Source organism: Gracilinanus agilis, chromosome 1 (assembly GCF_016433145.1).
Source record: "Gracilinanus agilis isolate LMUSP501 chromosome 1, AgileGrace, whole genome shotgun sequence".
Taxonomy (NCBI): domain Eukaryota; kingdom Metazoa; phylum Chordata; class Mammalia; order Didelphimorphia; family Didelphidae; genus Gracilinanus; species Gracilinanus agilis.
This window is the reverse complement of record NC_058130.1, coordinates 374,534,825-374,548,916: the sequence shown is the minus strand read 5'-3', so window position 1 is coordinate 374,548,916 and position 14,092 is coordinate 374,534,825. Positions and strand designations below refer to the sequence as shown.

Genomic DNA, 14,092 nt, shown 5'->3' with positions numbered 1-14,092 from the left:
TTATTTTTTTTATTTTCATATATTTTATATATATACATATATAGTATATTTTAATATTTCTATATTATGTATTTTTAATTTTATGGTATATGTAAATATGCATTTCATTTTATGTATTATATATAAATATATAAATAAAATATAAAATAGAAGTATATATAAAATAGATTTTATTTCAACAACTAAACAAGCTGAAATCATCAACATTGAAATAAACAGAGGGAAAATTCATCCTGTTACTTGTTCACTGTCAGAGGACCTATAGCAAGAAACTATTTCAAAACAATCTGACTCAAAACCCTATTCCAGCACTCTTTATGAGAAACATTTTAATAAGGCTATATCATTATATTTAATATATTTAATAATATAACTATAGTTTTTCTTTAAAACACTTAATGTACAGCTGCAAAACATGTATGCTTTTATGGGGGAGGGGGGATTAAGATGCTTCAGTGGACAGAGCACCAGCCTAAAGTCAGGAAGACCTGAATTCAAATCTAGCCTCACCCATTTACTAGCTATGTGACCCTGGGCAAGTCACTTAACCCTTTGCTTTAGTTTCCACACCTGTAAAATCAGGATAATAATAGAACATACCTCCTAAAGTCATTGTGAAGATAAAATCAAGGTATGATATTTACAAACAGCTTAGCAGAATGCCTGGTACAAAGTAAGTGCTATATAAATGTTAGTTGTTATTATTGTTATTACCTATAGGATTAAATCAAGACATAAAATCAGTAAACAGCTTAGCCCAGTGCCTGGCACATAGTAGGTGCTGTATAAATATTACCTTAATTTCCTCTCTTTAACCTCCCAGATTTCCCTCATTTCCCCTTTCCCCTAGGGTTTTTCTATTCCTCTGGATACCATAATCTAACATTTAAATGTGCCATTCTTGTATTTTCAAACTCCAAATCTTCGGTGGCCAAATTAGCCTGTAAAACTGCTCCCTGTCGTGGTTTTTACTCTGCACCCGAGAAATGTCAGTGGCAAATTCAGCACCGTGCCATAAGCTTTCAGGCAAGGTTGTCTAAGTTTCTCAGCAGCAAGCCCCGTGCCTCTCTGTCCTTGTGTGTGCAAGCCGCCGACGTGCAGCGATGATGCTCCGCAGCAGAGATGCCTCAATGATGCTCAGCGGTAGGGCGAGCAGAGCCAGCCTCACATAGGAAGACCTCCATTAAGTTTCGCCTCTGACCCAGACTGGTGGTGTGTCACTTACGGAGGGAGGGCTAGTCCTTAACTCTGAAACGCCTTCAGGCAACTCTCCAAATCTGTAATCTGATCTGACTTGGTATCTGAGTTTCCTCACTGGGAAGTTTTTACACTGATGAAAATATGGACCTATGGCTAAGTGTCATGGGTGCAATCTTGGCAATGACTGAGAAGACGCCCCACTGAAATGTTCTTTTTAAAACACTACTGGTTCTGTCACAATTTAGACTGTTATTTTTGCTTTCCTCTCATGAGGCTTTTTGTCTTTTAGTTGGTTTGTCAAATGCCTTTGGATTGATCCGGTAAGATTATAGGATCTTGACCAGCTAGTGGTCCTCATTAGGAATGAAAACGATGTGTCCTTATTTTCAAAGGGATAAGAAAGCCATCAATGACTGGCTAGAGCTATTTATTGCTTCTACTGGAGTCATCTAGCAGTAGAATCCATTAAGTTATGTGAGATGATCTTAAAGTCTGATACAAAATGATATCAAAAAAGGAAAGGAAAAGCAACCCTATAAATAGTCACTAATGATGGGAACATTCTGATAAAAGTAGACCAAAATTTATTGAACCATTTGATTAATTTTCAAAAACATGCAGGTTTCCCATTTTCATTGGAAATATTCATATTATATACACAAAATAAACTTCTGGTGTTGCACAGTTGTCAGATCATGTAAAAATTTTCTGCTCAGAGCAGTAGTTTGTCCAAGCAGCTGTAAAAATAAATAATTAAATAAAGATAAAGTAGGAGGGCCATTGGCCTGAGGGAAAAACACTAATTATGTTTAGCTTTAATTACAATTACTAATTGATCCAAGCTTACTGGCAACACTAAGATAGTGGTAGCCAAGTGGTTAGGAACTAATGGCTTATTAGTTCATGTGTGCTTGCTAATTAGGTAAAAACATTTTTGTTAAAATTTTCCTGTGGTTCCTAGGCTCAAGCCAGCATTTGACATGTTGAATTGCCTAAGCTTTGGTGGCAAAAAGAGGCATTCTTTGGCATCCCAAAACTAGGTAAAACTCCTTTTTAAAAAAAATTATTTATTTCACATCTATTTTTTTTTCTGAATTCCAAATTCTCTCCTTCCCTCCTACCCTTCCATGACCCATTGTGAACACAAAAAAATGTGATATCCATTTTTACCTATGAAATCACATAGAACAGTGATTCCCAAAGTGGGCGCCATCATCCCCTGGTGGGTGCTGCAGTGATCCAGGGGAGCGGTGATGGCCACAGGTTTTAACTTTTTTTGTATTACATTCTATTCTGAGTTCAATAAATAGTTTCATAATTTCAAAGTTCAATGTTTCTAATTTATACCTTTCTTTACTATATTTTACGAAAAAGGTAGAAACATTAATACATATATCTTTCCTATTAATTGCTATTAAAAAAATTTTTTAATTAATTTCCAGGGGACACTAAGTAATATTTTTTCTGGAAAGGGGGCAGTAGACCAAAAAAGTTTGGGAACCACTGACATAGAACACATTTCCTTCTAAGCCATGTTGCAAAAGAAAACAAGAAAAATAAAGAAACTAAAAAATCATGCCTCATTCAGACTGCATTGGTTCTTTCTCTGAAGGTTGGAAAGCATTTTTCATTATAAGTCCTTCAGAATTGTCTTGTATCATTGTATCAGTCACAGTAGCTGTCGTTCATAGTTGATCAACATACAATATTTCTGTTACTGTGTACAGTGTTTTCCTTTCCTGGTTCTTCTCATTTCATTTTATATCACTTCATTTAAGTTTATCTGGGTTTTTCTGAAAGCATTCTGTCATCATTTCTTAGAGCACAATAGTATTCTATCACAATCACATAACACAACTTGTTTAGCCATTCCCCAACTGATAGGTATCACCTCAATTTTCAATTCTTTGCCACCACAAAAAGTTTCGATGAACTTCTTTGTATATTTGGTCCTTTTCCTTTGATCTCTTTGGAATACAGACCTAGTAGTAGTATTACTGGGTCAAAGGGCATACACAGCTTTATAACCCTTTGGGATCAGTTCCATGTTGCTCCCCAGAATGGTTGGATCAGAAACTTCTTGCATGGAAATATTCTTCTTTTGAAAGAAGCAAGTATATTGCCTTTGCGCTAAGCAAAATGCATTATTCTTAGTAAAATGCATTGTTCCAACTGCCATGTATAAACAAAAAGCCAACTCCTTCCCATTAAATGACTTATTTTCCTCAGAGTAGTTTTGTTGTTGCTGCTTTAGGTTCCCTGTTGTTTTGTTGAGTTGGAAAAGGTAGTAAAATCAGAACTCACCAGCTATAATTGAAAGCAATAAAACTAAAACATCAATATTTTATTATTTTTATTCTGTGTAAAAACTTTGGAAGGGAGGAGGAAGCTTGTTATTTTCTAGGCTACATTTATGCCCTCTCACCATTCCTTGCTTTTTCTGGCCTCTCCTATAGGCCTCACCTACCACCTCTTCTCTACCAGTTCTTATATCAGCAGAAAAGAAAAAAGTTGAGGAGGCCCTGATAATTGAACTCCTTCATTTGTCCAGAGATTCTGATTGGTATATATACTCCAGAGAAGCTCTATTTCATATCTTCTTTTGGTTTCTCACCTGCATTTTTGCTAGCAGTCCTGAAGAAGAGCCAGATGATGTAAAGTAAAATGTAACTTTTTGTTCATGTGGATTTAAAAAGATGTCTCTTTAATGTGAATTTTACTGACCCACCATGAATAGTGTTTAGAGGTATACTGGAAAATGTTGAACAACCAACTCTCTGTGGGGAAAATTGTGAAGAGGATACCCTTTTAAGTTTAATCTGCATCATTAAAAAAATTTTCCCTCACTTTCTTAAGTCTGGACAATCCGCAAAACAATAAATTAAGAACTGATTTATAGCTTTTGCCAATTTACAAGGTGTAAATACACTAAAATTTTAACAATCAGCTCTGGTAAGCCAGTTCAAGCTGCCCCAACACACCCTTGGTAAAGTGTATACTGTTAAGTCTTTTTGATGGTGGCAATGTATTAAGGATTTCCAACCCATCTTTTTCCAGGCTGCCCTGATGGACCAGGTAGGTGTGGATGCCCGCAATGTCTTGAAAGTAGAGTCATTCAATAAGAATTAGACTAATATCCAATACTACAGATGAGAACTGGAGGAAGGGGAAGGCTATTGACTACCGATTAGGAGATCATTGGGAAATATTCAGAGAGGACTTTCAGTTTGCAAGAACTTGAAAAGAGAATGTAAAGGGGGAAAGGAGGAAAGAGGGGGCAGAGTTACAATGGAGACAAATTTTTAAAGAAATTTAGCAGTAAAGGGAAGGAGGAGAAAAGTTGGGAGGAGGTAACTCGATGCATTGGGTTAAGGAAAGGCTTTTTTTTTTTTAGGACTGGGGAGTCCCTAGCATGTTTGCAAGTATATGAGTAGGATCCAGGAGAAAAAGGTTGAAGATACATAAGAGGAAGAGAATCATGTCTAGAGCAAAGCCCTGCAAGAGGAGGGAAAACATGGGGTCAAAGGCATCTTTGCCAAGGAACAGGAATCTCTTCTCTTCATCTATGAAAGATGGAAGAGGGAGAAGGAGAACATGGATGGTGATAATCAGAAATTTTATTGAGGAACATAGAGGAAAACTGAAGGGGCTTCTGTCAGATGGCTAATCTCAACAAAATACTAGATTATTGTTATTATTATTACTAAATATGGGGAGGGAAGAAGAGGGCAGTCACAAGTACACAGTCAGGTTCTTGAAAAAGGCTTTGGAATTGTTGCTGTGGCAAATGAAAGGGATTCAGTGAAAGGATGGCCAGCAATAGCAAGAGCCCAGAAGAACTCTGCACCCTCCCTGAGGTGTCCTGAGAGAAGAAATTGTGTTGCTATCATCTTTCTGTCCTTTGTAGTACTTGTGACACTCAATAAATGTCCGTTGAGGAAAACCATGAATAAATGAACCTAAGAGGATTATTCTGATGGTGGAAGAGTTCATGAGAAGACAATTTTTGTCAGAGAGGCCAAAGAGAAGTCTTTTTATTGACTCCTCACATCATTTGACATAGGTGAACTTCTGCTATTGCATAAGGCTAGTCCTGAGCCTAATACTTTCTGAGCCAAGCCTCTGAAGTATAAATGTCCTTAAACTAAGGCTAGGTCCCAATTCTTTTCATGTACACTGGTACAGAGGATCACAGAGCCCCATGGCCCCAGGCCAGGGAAGCAACACTCCCTAAAGCACTGACCTTCATCTTCTCTGTAGCAAATGTAGTTTGGGTTTCCTCCCGCCTGAGGCATGTTTCTGTCCTGTGAGAGATTATTCATATTCATAACAGTATGGAGAATATTGTAATATACTATTAAAACAAATGTATATTCTTCTCTAAAATTTACCCAATGACCTCCATGTGTCCATAAAAACCTAGTGATTTGGGAGTTTAAAAAATTTTTTAATATATATTCCCATTTATTTAACTATAAAAAATAATTAACCAGCTGTTTGTGGATAAGTTATGGGGACAAGGAAACTGCCATTCAAGCACATGGATTCAATTCAGCTGATTTTCTTGTTTTCCTTTTCTTTTTTTTATCCTAAAATTAACTGTACATGATTATTTACATTATGAGGGAAGAAAAATGTCTTCTATAATCCTAGGGTCAAAGGAATCTTTTTAAATTGCAGGGTTCATGTGTTTTGTCTCTGGCAATCCTCTATTGAGGCAAAAAGAATCAGAGCAAAAAAAAAAAATCTATGGATCCATACCTTTACTGATGTGGGTACTTTCCCTATTGACAAATCACAGCCTACCTATGCTCTCTTATCTTCAGTGATTTCTGCCCATCTTCCAACCCACTGGAGGAGCTCCTGAGATCTACCAGGGGAGCACCTCACTATCCATTTATTATACCTCTTTTGGAATGGATCCTTCATGACCCTTTTATGCCACTTCTTATGTGGTATAAGATAAATAATATAACTCTATTAGCTCTATAGTTGTATTGTCCAAAAGCTAATAAAATGCATAATCAAATAATTATTTCTGGAGTCTCCATTCTATTATAAATTGTCTGATAGTACTCTTGTGGGGGGGGGGGGATAATCAAAGAAGCCACCCTTTTCTTTAAAAGAGAAAAAAAAACTAACTTCTGTCTTAGAATTGATTTTGAGTATTGGTTCCAAGGCAGAAGAGCAGTAAAGGGCTAGGCAAAGGGGGTTAAATGACTTGCCCATTGTCATCCAGATTGGAAATATCTGAAAACAGATTTGAACCTGGCTCCAGGACTGGCCCTTTGTCCACTGAGCCACATCTACTCCTACCATTTTCTAAGTCTAGGGGTAGGCAGGAATGGGGCTAGGGGCTAAACTAACTAACTTAACCATTGCCCTTGAACACCCAACAGCCACGTGGTCCTCGGGGCCTGCCTCCCACTCTCAAAAGAACAATGATCAAAGGCCAAAATCAAAGGCTACATCAAAACGACAGCCACAAGTTTTATTTTTGTTGTTGTTTTAAAGAAATTTTTAAAGAATTTATTGTTTCTTTTTACCAGCATTTATTATCACTCTTTTGAGGATACTGCCTATCCTCAACTGGACAATTTTTAAGTGGAGGGGGTGGTGGATTAAGGGAGACCCTCATAACAAATCTCTTGCAAATCCAGCAAAATTAATTCCTGCATTGACCTTGTCCAAAAATGTTTGTCTAATTCTGCATAGTAATCCCCATTAGAATGTGATTTCCATGAGGGCAAGGACTGTTTTAGCCTCTCCTTGTATCCTCAGCATTTACCATAGTGCCTTACATGACACTTACAGTTACTCTATCAGTTGTGAATCATCACAAAATATATGCCTTTGTGCAATGAAGAAATCAATTGTCTGGCACCAAAACTAAGTGCATCTAAGGTAGGGCCATAAAGTACAGTAGACAGAGAAAAGTGTTCCCAGCATAAATAAATTTATTCAGAATGTCTGTAGACCTGGTTTTGAATTCCACCTTTGACACTGTGTTTGGAAAGGGAAAAAAGACCAAAAAAAAATCTTTTAAGTAGTTATAATATGGGAAAGGGAGGATTACATATTCAGAAATAAAAGTGATGTTTAAAAAAAAGATAAAAAATGCCCTTTTGAAATATGCCTCTATTAAAAATATATAAAGGATACCTTCTTGTACTGGCCAACAGCCCCACATGCACTTGCTATTATGTACAATTGGATTCCAGTATCCATAGGGAATAAATTCCAAGAACTACCATGGATGGCTGAAACCTCCCCACCTCCTTCCTTCCCCTAGAATTCAAGGTTGACTAGGGATAACTGAAACCACGGAAACTATGGATGGGGGGGGGGGGTGCACTGTGTGTGCATATGTGCATATATGTATATGTATGCTATCATACAAGGCTGATAGCTACCTTGCCAATCCTTGGTTTCAGCCCTGCTTATGAGTCTCAAGTCTTTTTTAATTGATGCTGAAATCATTTCCCAATATATGTCCCCTCTCCAGTTTCAAGTCTTTTTAAATAACAGGGAAGGCAAAGACATTTCCCTTCCTCGAATCTAGGTACCACGCTACCTAGCAGCAAGTATTGTGGGACTTATTAAAAACCTATGGCACTCTAGAGGCAAGTCTGGTCCAAATTGTAAGAATTTTAAGGGAATTCTCCATTATCTTCATGAGTGGCTCAGGCCGATTCTTTAGTGTTGTGGCTCATTTTTGGATTCTCTTATTAAAGAAAGATTTAAAAAATTGGGAAACATTCAGCACAAAATCAGTGTAATCACAAAAAGTTAGGAACAACACTACTGAGATTCTGCCGTAATTGAGATGACTTAATTTAGAGAGAGGCATGACAGATGGTCTTTGTGGATTTAAAAGTTTATTTAGAGAGGATGGTGACTAGGCATTCTCCAGCTCTTCTGGGGAGAGGACTAACTCCTCAATTAGGAAATCTTAAGCACCTACTATGGGACAGCTAGTCTACTTGGAGGCAGGGATAAAAAGACAAAGTTCAAACAGTCCCTACCCAAAGAGTTGACAGTCTATCAAAGTAGGGGACAGAGTGATGGACTTGGACTTGGAATTAGAAAAAACGTGACAAATCCTACCTCAGACACTTACTAGCTATGTAATTTACAAAGTAAATATGGGGCAACTGAATTCAATTTGTATAAGACTTGTCCTGAGCTATTTAGGTGGCGTGTAAGGAAGAAGTTTCAAATAAAAATTAGGCAGCTAGGTAGCATAGTGGATAGAGTGCCAGGTCTGAGTTTAAATGTGGCCTCAGATGTTTTCTAGTTGTGTGACCCTGGGCAAGTCATTTAATCCCAATTGCTTAGCTCTTACTGCTCTTGCCTTAGGACCCATACTTGCTAATAATTCTAAGAAGGTAAGTGTTTTTAAAAAATTAAGCACTCTAGTTTATTATCAAGTGAGGTCATGAATCTCCAGCTCTAGTAACTTTTAAAGATGACACACTAGCCTTGTCTCATTGGGCTTGTTTTAGAGATCACCCTAAGGCAAAAGAATGTGTTAAATGACTTCTTGAAGTCCCAGACACCACTTGAACTATGCAATCTTAGAGCTCTTCACCATATGTCATTTAAGTTAGAATGGACACAGTCTCATCTGACCCATCACGCATCCCACTTCTACTTTAGTCACAACACGACCGCTGAAACAATTCACCCTTTCTTCTCTTCATTTCAGGACTGACGAAGAATGGAAAGAATGCCCCGATTATGTCTCTGCTGGAGAAAACAGCTGTTATTTCAATTCATCATATACCTCCATTTGGACACCCTATTGTATCAAGCTGAGAAATATTAGTCATGAGTTGGAGAAAAGGTGTTTCACTGTTGATGAAATAGGTAAATCTCAGGTTTGTGTTTTGCTTGACATGGTTTGACTAAGTGAACTGGAGCCTGACTCCCTGAAATGATTAAATAGAAATATATCTTGAACGTGACTGAGAAAAAACTAGCAACAGCATTTTATAAACATGTGGAGAGTTATTTTGCAGAATTGGCAGCCAGCATCTCTTCCTAACGAGAGAATGAGAGGAAAGGGGGTTGCGGAAGGGGATAGGAGGGACAAAGTTTCCTTATAGAGAATAGGAAGAGAAAGGGCTGTAGAGAGATTGTAGCAACAAGATGGAGCAGATGAACTCTTGAGATCCCTGAGCCCGATGATTCATTGCTCTTATAGTATAATCTATATCAAATGAAATGTATTAGCTTTGGTACTGTTTTTATGGAAGATGGAACTAAAGGCTGATTTTGTTTATTATAGACAATATCACAAAGCCTTTCCAAAGTTTTATGTTCTCATCCAGGGAAAAGCCAAGATGAGCTTAAAGACATGTTTACATAATATCAAGACAACCAATCACTTTGGCCAATTAAGTGAAAAAAACTAACTCAAGATGATTATTTGGCATGGCATGAACAACAACAACAAAAAAAAGGCGTTTTTTAAAAAACATGATTTATCTCCCAGGGTTGTTGTGAGGATCAAGTAAGTTAACATATGTAGTGTTTTACAAACATTAAAGCATTAGATAAATGTCAGCTATTATTATTACTGTTATTATTTTTATCTGGTATTCACTTATCTAGTAACCCTGGAGAAAGGGGCTTCTGAATAGCCCTAGCAGACTTCAAAGTGTACACACTGAGGTTTGCGCACTTTACAGAAAACCTTCCAGTTGTTCAAATAGAGATTTTGCCCTTATTTTGCTTAAGGCTTTATTTTTTCTGTTCTCTTTTTTTGTCATTTACATGTAAATTATTAAAACTTTTTTTTTAAATGTGGAATTCTAATTTTTCTCCCTCCCCTTCTCCTGAGGGTCCCTTTTCAAGAAGGCAGGCAATTGGATATAGATGTTATATGTGCATCATTTCCATATTAGCCATGTTGCAAAAGAAAATGAAGACCAAAAATAACAATAAGAAAAATAAAGAAAGTTTTTTAAAAAATGTGTTTCAATGTGCATCAGACTCCATCAGTTCTTTCTCTGGGGTGGATAGCATTTTTCACCTTAAGTCTTTCAGAATTACCTTAGATCAATATATTGATCAGAACAGCTAAGTCATTCACAGTTGATCATCAAACAATCTTGATATTCTGTGTAAAATGATCTCTTGGATCTGCTCACCTCACTTCCCAGTTTTTTCTGAAAACATCTTGCCCATCATTTCTTATAGCACAATAGTATCCTACCACGATCATTACCACAACTTGTTTAGCCATTCCACAGTTGATAGGCACTCAATTTCCAATTCTTTGCCACCACAAAAAGAGCTGCTATAAATATTTTTGTCAATGTAAGTTCTTTTCCCTTATCTTTGTTCTCTTAGGGAAACAGACCTATATTAAATAGTAGTGGTATTGCTACATCAAAGGGTATGCACAGATTTTTTTAGCCCTTTGGGCATAGTTCAAACTTGTTCTCCAGAATGATTACTTCACAACTTCACCAACAATTTGAACAAAAGTTTAGCGATTGTGTTTAGGTTCCCAATTTCAGGAGATTGATAACTACTACAGAGACAGCAACAAGAAGCTAATAACAAGAAGCAGTTCAGCCTTTACATGGAAGTCATATGTAACAATTTTTAAAATATGATCATCTATGTATGATTTGTTGTAAGGACAAAGAGGCTTTGAAGGCATCATTGTTTTATTGCACAGTAGAATCACAGATTGTCAGATCTAGAAGAGACCTTAGAAAACATCTACCCCAACCTCCACATTTTATTGGTAAGAGAGAATAAGGGCATATGTAGCATCAATTTGTGTTCAGAATAGTACATTTAAATCATCAAGAAAAGTTATATTATGGTCAGTAGCCTTTGGGGGAGCTGGGAAGTATGTAATATAGTTTGGAAAAGTTTCCATTGAGATTGATTAATTTTTTTTTAATGGGAAGGGTTCAAAGGGTAAGCTTCAGTTATCTGGGAAATTCCCTTGTACTGAACATCTCATTCCCTTGTATCATGATGCTATAGATTTTAGACCTAGAAAGGATTTTAGAAGTCATTTAATAAAAAATCTTCATTTTACAGATAAGGGAGATGGGCAAGGCACTCCTAGAGGAATAGTTGTGTAGACATAGAATAAGAGTTTAACATACGAAATGTAGCCACTAGATTCTAGCTTTCTGTCTTCAAAAAGTATAGTCCAGCAGTAGTATGTCCATGTCATGGAAAAGTGCAAAATAATAGACTACATCCTTCACTTCAGCATAATAGAGAGACTTATTGATAAACAAATGAAAGAGAAAGTCATAGTTAAGAACTTTCTCCTCTGACCCTTGGCTTTTTAGTCAGGAAATAAAGGCCGCTGAAAACGGGTCATTTTTTTTTTCTCTCTGATGTATTTTGGAAATCCAATTTGTTTCATTTTCTGTGGGCTTGTGAATGAAGTAATGAAGAAATAAAGAAACATTCATTAAATGCTTACTGTTTGTAAAGCGCTGTGCTAAAAGCTAGTGATACCAATGAAAAAGCAAGGTAGTCCCTGCTTTCCCTGAGCTCCTCTTCTAAAAAGGGGACATAACTTAGAGAGGAGGATTATTGCAAGTCACATGGAAAGGCCGGGAACAAGGCAGGTGGTAATGCATCTAACTTACTATTCTTTCCATTGATAAGACTACAATAGCAGATTTTAAAAGGGCAAGTTCTATTTTAAATTAACAAGTGATAATTTTCAAATTCTGAAACTCAAGGTCTAGAAAAATCTTTTTTAAATACCAATTATCAAGCTCTCTACAAAATGTCAAACTGGATATTTGATGTAGAATGGTTCCTAAATCCTTTTTTGGTTTTCATCTCTCAAAAAGCTACCAACAACTTTTGTGGCCTAATAGGGTATTACAAAACAACACAGATGAGGATGTACAGGTATATCAGTAACAATGCTCTGATTACACAGATTAGTAGGTTGAGGACAGTCTTTAGAAAATATTGTATCTTCTCTATTTCAGAGATCAATTGAATTTCCTACATATTATTCTGAGAGAAAATCATGACAACTATCATAGGCTCATTATATCTGGGGTTATAAGAATTTTATTTAGTCTTGGTTCAAGATCTAGCAAATCATTAAGGTATTGTAGGTCTTTCTTTCTCTTACCTTTATTCTGTTTTAGATGAAACAAAATTCCTCAACAAAGCACCAAAATATGACTATCATCAGAACTAAAGAAAAGTCAGAATTAATAGATTCAAGATGCTTTTATGAATCTTCCAAAAAAAGTTTTAGATCAACTTTTAAAAGTTTCTTTAAGTGGTTTATACAGCAACAAAATTGAAACAGAAGCAAGCCATGGATAAATAAAAACACTGCCCTTCTATGAAGTGGGAATATTGAAAGGATTCAGCAAATGTACAATAGAACTAGAGAAAGTGCTTAGAGTTCATTGGGAGTGAATACTATATTACTATAAAATGATGTCTCTGTACTAATTAACACATTATTGAAATGAACAGTACAACCAGATCCACCCATTGGCCTCAACTGGACTTTGCTGAACACCAGCCTGACAGGGATCCATGCTGACATCCAGGTGAGATGGGGGCCACCTCCCAATGCAGATGTTCAGAAAGGATGGATTCTTTTGGAATATGAACTTCAATACAAAGAAATAAATGATACCCAATGGAAAAAGGTAAGATGTCAATATGGTATCTTTGAAGAAATACTTTGGCTTTAATACCTTTTACTTCAAACTCATCTTTCACTTCCAATAACATTCTGGTTCCTGACAGGAGAAGGGGAAGAAAGACTCTCTGGAAAGGCAGTAAGCCACAATGGAAAGAGTTCTAGGGCTGAAAATCAGAAGTGATGAGTTCCAGTCCTAGCCTTGCTACTCGCTAGCCAGGTGTGGTTTATTTAGGCTGTCACTGAGATGGAGTTTTCTACTCTGAAAAAAAAAGAGGTTGGAATAAATGATCTTTTATGACCCTTCTGCCTCAAAATCTATGCTCCTAAGACTACCTTCTTATCTTAGCCTTAAACTAATGCCATATATGCTTTTTATTTATTAACATCTGCCCCTTAATTCTGCTGGGCCCTGGACCAGAAGTTCCCAATCCTTCTTGATCCTCATGTAACTTGGCTTTCAGTAAACCTGTCCATACCCTCCATTTAATAAGAAAGGAGAAGAAAGCATTTGCACATAAGAAATTCTAGGGTTTGCCATACATTTGCACATAAAAGTATCATGAGCAGCTTTCAAATGATAATGTGGCCTATTATTACTCACAATGATGAATCCAGGTGCACTACTTTTAAAATAATATATTTTTAAAACACATTTGGAGATAATAATATTAAAAGTAGTGCCCCCAAACTCATCATTGTGAGTAATAACATGCAGCATTATAATTTGAAAGCTGCTTATGGTACTTTTATGTGCAAATGTATGACAAACTCTTAGAATTTCTTATTACTCTATCAGAATAGATTAAATTCAACAATATAATGCAATTATTTACCAACCATTCTCCATATCCTCCTTGACAAGGTTCTGATACCCCAAGTAAGAGGCAGAGAATTGAAGAGATCCCCCATGCTGGGAATCCTAGCTCTAAACATCTGCCTAGATGAAACATTCTATCTGTTCATTTATGTTGCAGGCTGCTGAACTAGTACATGAGACTCTGTTAGGGGTCTGTGGGGGAGCCCAGGAAAGCTATCTATGAGTTTATTTAAAAAAGAAGCAGGAGGAGAAGGAGGAGGAAGAAAAGGAAGAAGAAGAGGAAGAGGAAGGGGAAAGGAAAGGGAAAGAGGAAGAGGGAATGGGAGGAGAAGAAGAAGAAGAAGAAGAAGAAGAAGAAGAAGAAGAAGAAGAAGAAGAAGAAGAAGAAGAAGAAGAAGAAGAAGAAGAAG

At 36.7% G+C, this 14,092-nt stretch overlaps 1 protein-coding gene across 1 annotated transcript in view; it reads left to right on the top strand.

Moving 5' to 3' along the window:
* Positions 1-1,103: 1,103 nt before the first annotated feature.
* Positions 1,104-14,092, top strand: part of GHR (growth hormone receptor) — a 33,006-nt gene continuing 20,017 nt past the window's right edge. The window contains exons 1-4 of the mRNA XM_044681290.1: positions 1,104-1,143; positions 7,285-7,307; positions 8,907-9,069; positions 12,691-12,911. Coding sequence (XP_044537225.1) covers positions 1,104-1,143; positions 7,285-7,307; positions 8,907-9,069; positions 12,691-12,911 — 447 coding nt within the window. The remainder of the gene's footprint in view (positions 1,144-7,284; positions 7,308-8,906; positions 9,070-12,690; positions 12,912-14,092) is intronic.